The sequence below is a fragment of the Bison bison genome, unplaced genomic scaffold (genome assembly GCF_000754665.1).
Source record: "Bison bison bison isolate TAMUID 2011002044 unplaced genomic scaffold, Bison_UMD1.0 scf7180017864248, whole genome shotgun sequence".
Classification (NCBI taxonomy): Eukaryota; Metazoa; Chordata; class Mammalia; order Artiodactyla; family Bovidae; genus Bison; species Bison bison.
In genome coordinates, this window is record NW_011494820.1 from 155,906 (window position 1) to 156,837 (window position 932).

The 932-nt window shown below is 65.1% G+C and overlaps 1 protein-coding gene across 1 annotated transcript in view; it reads right to left on the minus strand.

Annotated features, from left to right (window-relative positions):
- OBSCN (obscurin, cytoskeletal calmodulin and titin-interacting RhoGEF) overlaps positions 1 to 932 on the minus strand; it is a 225,824-nt gene that overhangs the window by 53,104 nt on the left and 171,788 nt on the right. Inside the window, exon 58 of the mRNA XM_010847289.1 lies at positions 38 to 304. Coding sequence (XP_010845591.1) covers positions 38 to 304 — 267 coding nt within the window. The remainder of the gene's footprint in view (positions 1 to 37; positions 305 to 932) is intronic.

Consider the following 932-nt stretch of genomic DNA (forward strand, 5'->3'; position numbering starts at 1 on the left):
CACCCCCCCCCCATGTGTGGGGCCGCTGGGTGCCCACCTGTGACGGACAGGGTGGCGCTAGTGGCCTGGGAGCCGCAGCTGCAGGTGTACTCTCCCGTGTCCTCCCGGCGCAGACCCCTCAGCACCAGCTCTGCCACGTGGCCCTGCTGCCGTGGCTCCCGGCGCCCATCGGCCTGCACCTCCAGGCCCCCCTTACTCCAGACGACAGCGGCCCCAGGCTCGGAAAGCTCACACCGCAGGCTGGCCGAGGGACCCTCCTCAGCCTGCAGGCTCTGCAGCGGCTTCCGGAACACCACCTGTGGGGCTGCGGAGCGGGGATCGGGGTGAAGGGGAGAGGGAAGGCCATCCCCAAGCCTGAGGCCCAGTCACCCAGACAGGAGACTGGCACCCCAAATCCAGTCAGACCCCCTGAGGGCCTTAACCAGGCCTGCCTCACCTGCCCACAGGACCCACTGCCTCAGGCTCCTCTGGAGGATCGGAGTGGGAGTAGGGTCATGGGCCGGGGTCTACTCTAAGGGAGAGGAGGGAATGCAGTGGGGGCTGCAAAAGGGACCCTGGATCTGACCCAGGGGATTCGCATGCTGACTTCCACCCAGGAAGCCCACAGGCAATCCCGTGTCCCTCCAGCCACTGAGGTGGGAAAGCAGGGATCTGCTTAGACTCCCAGGGCAGGGCCACGACCCCCAGATCCTGACTAGAAGCTGTGGAGATATGGGGGAAGTGTGGACTGCATTAGGACAGGCAGGGGAGGGGAACAAGGTGGGAATTCCATCCACACATGAGGCTAACCGCGGAGGTCACCTGACTGGAGAGCAGAACCCAGACATGGGGACACTGAACAGAGAGTTTGGCAGGTGAGCACGTGGGCGACAGACAGAAGCTGCACAAGACACAGAGGAGACGGGTGCCCACCGGGGCTGACGTGGGCACAG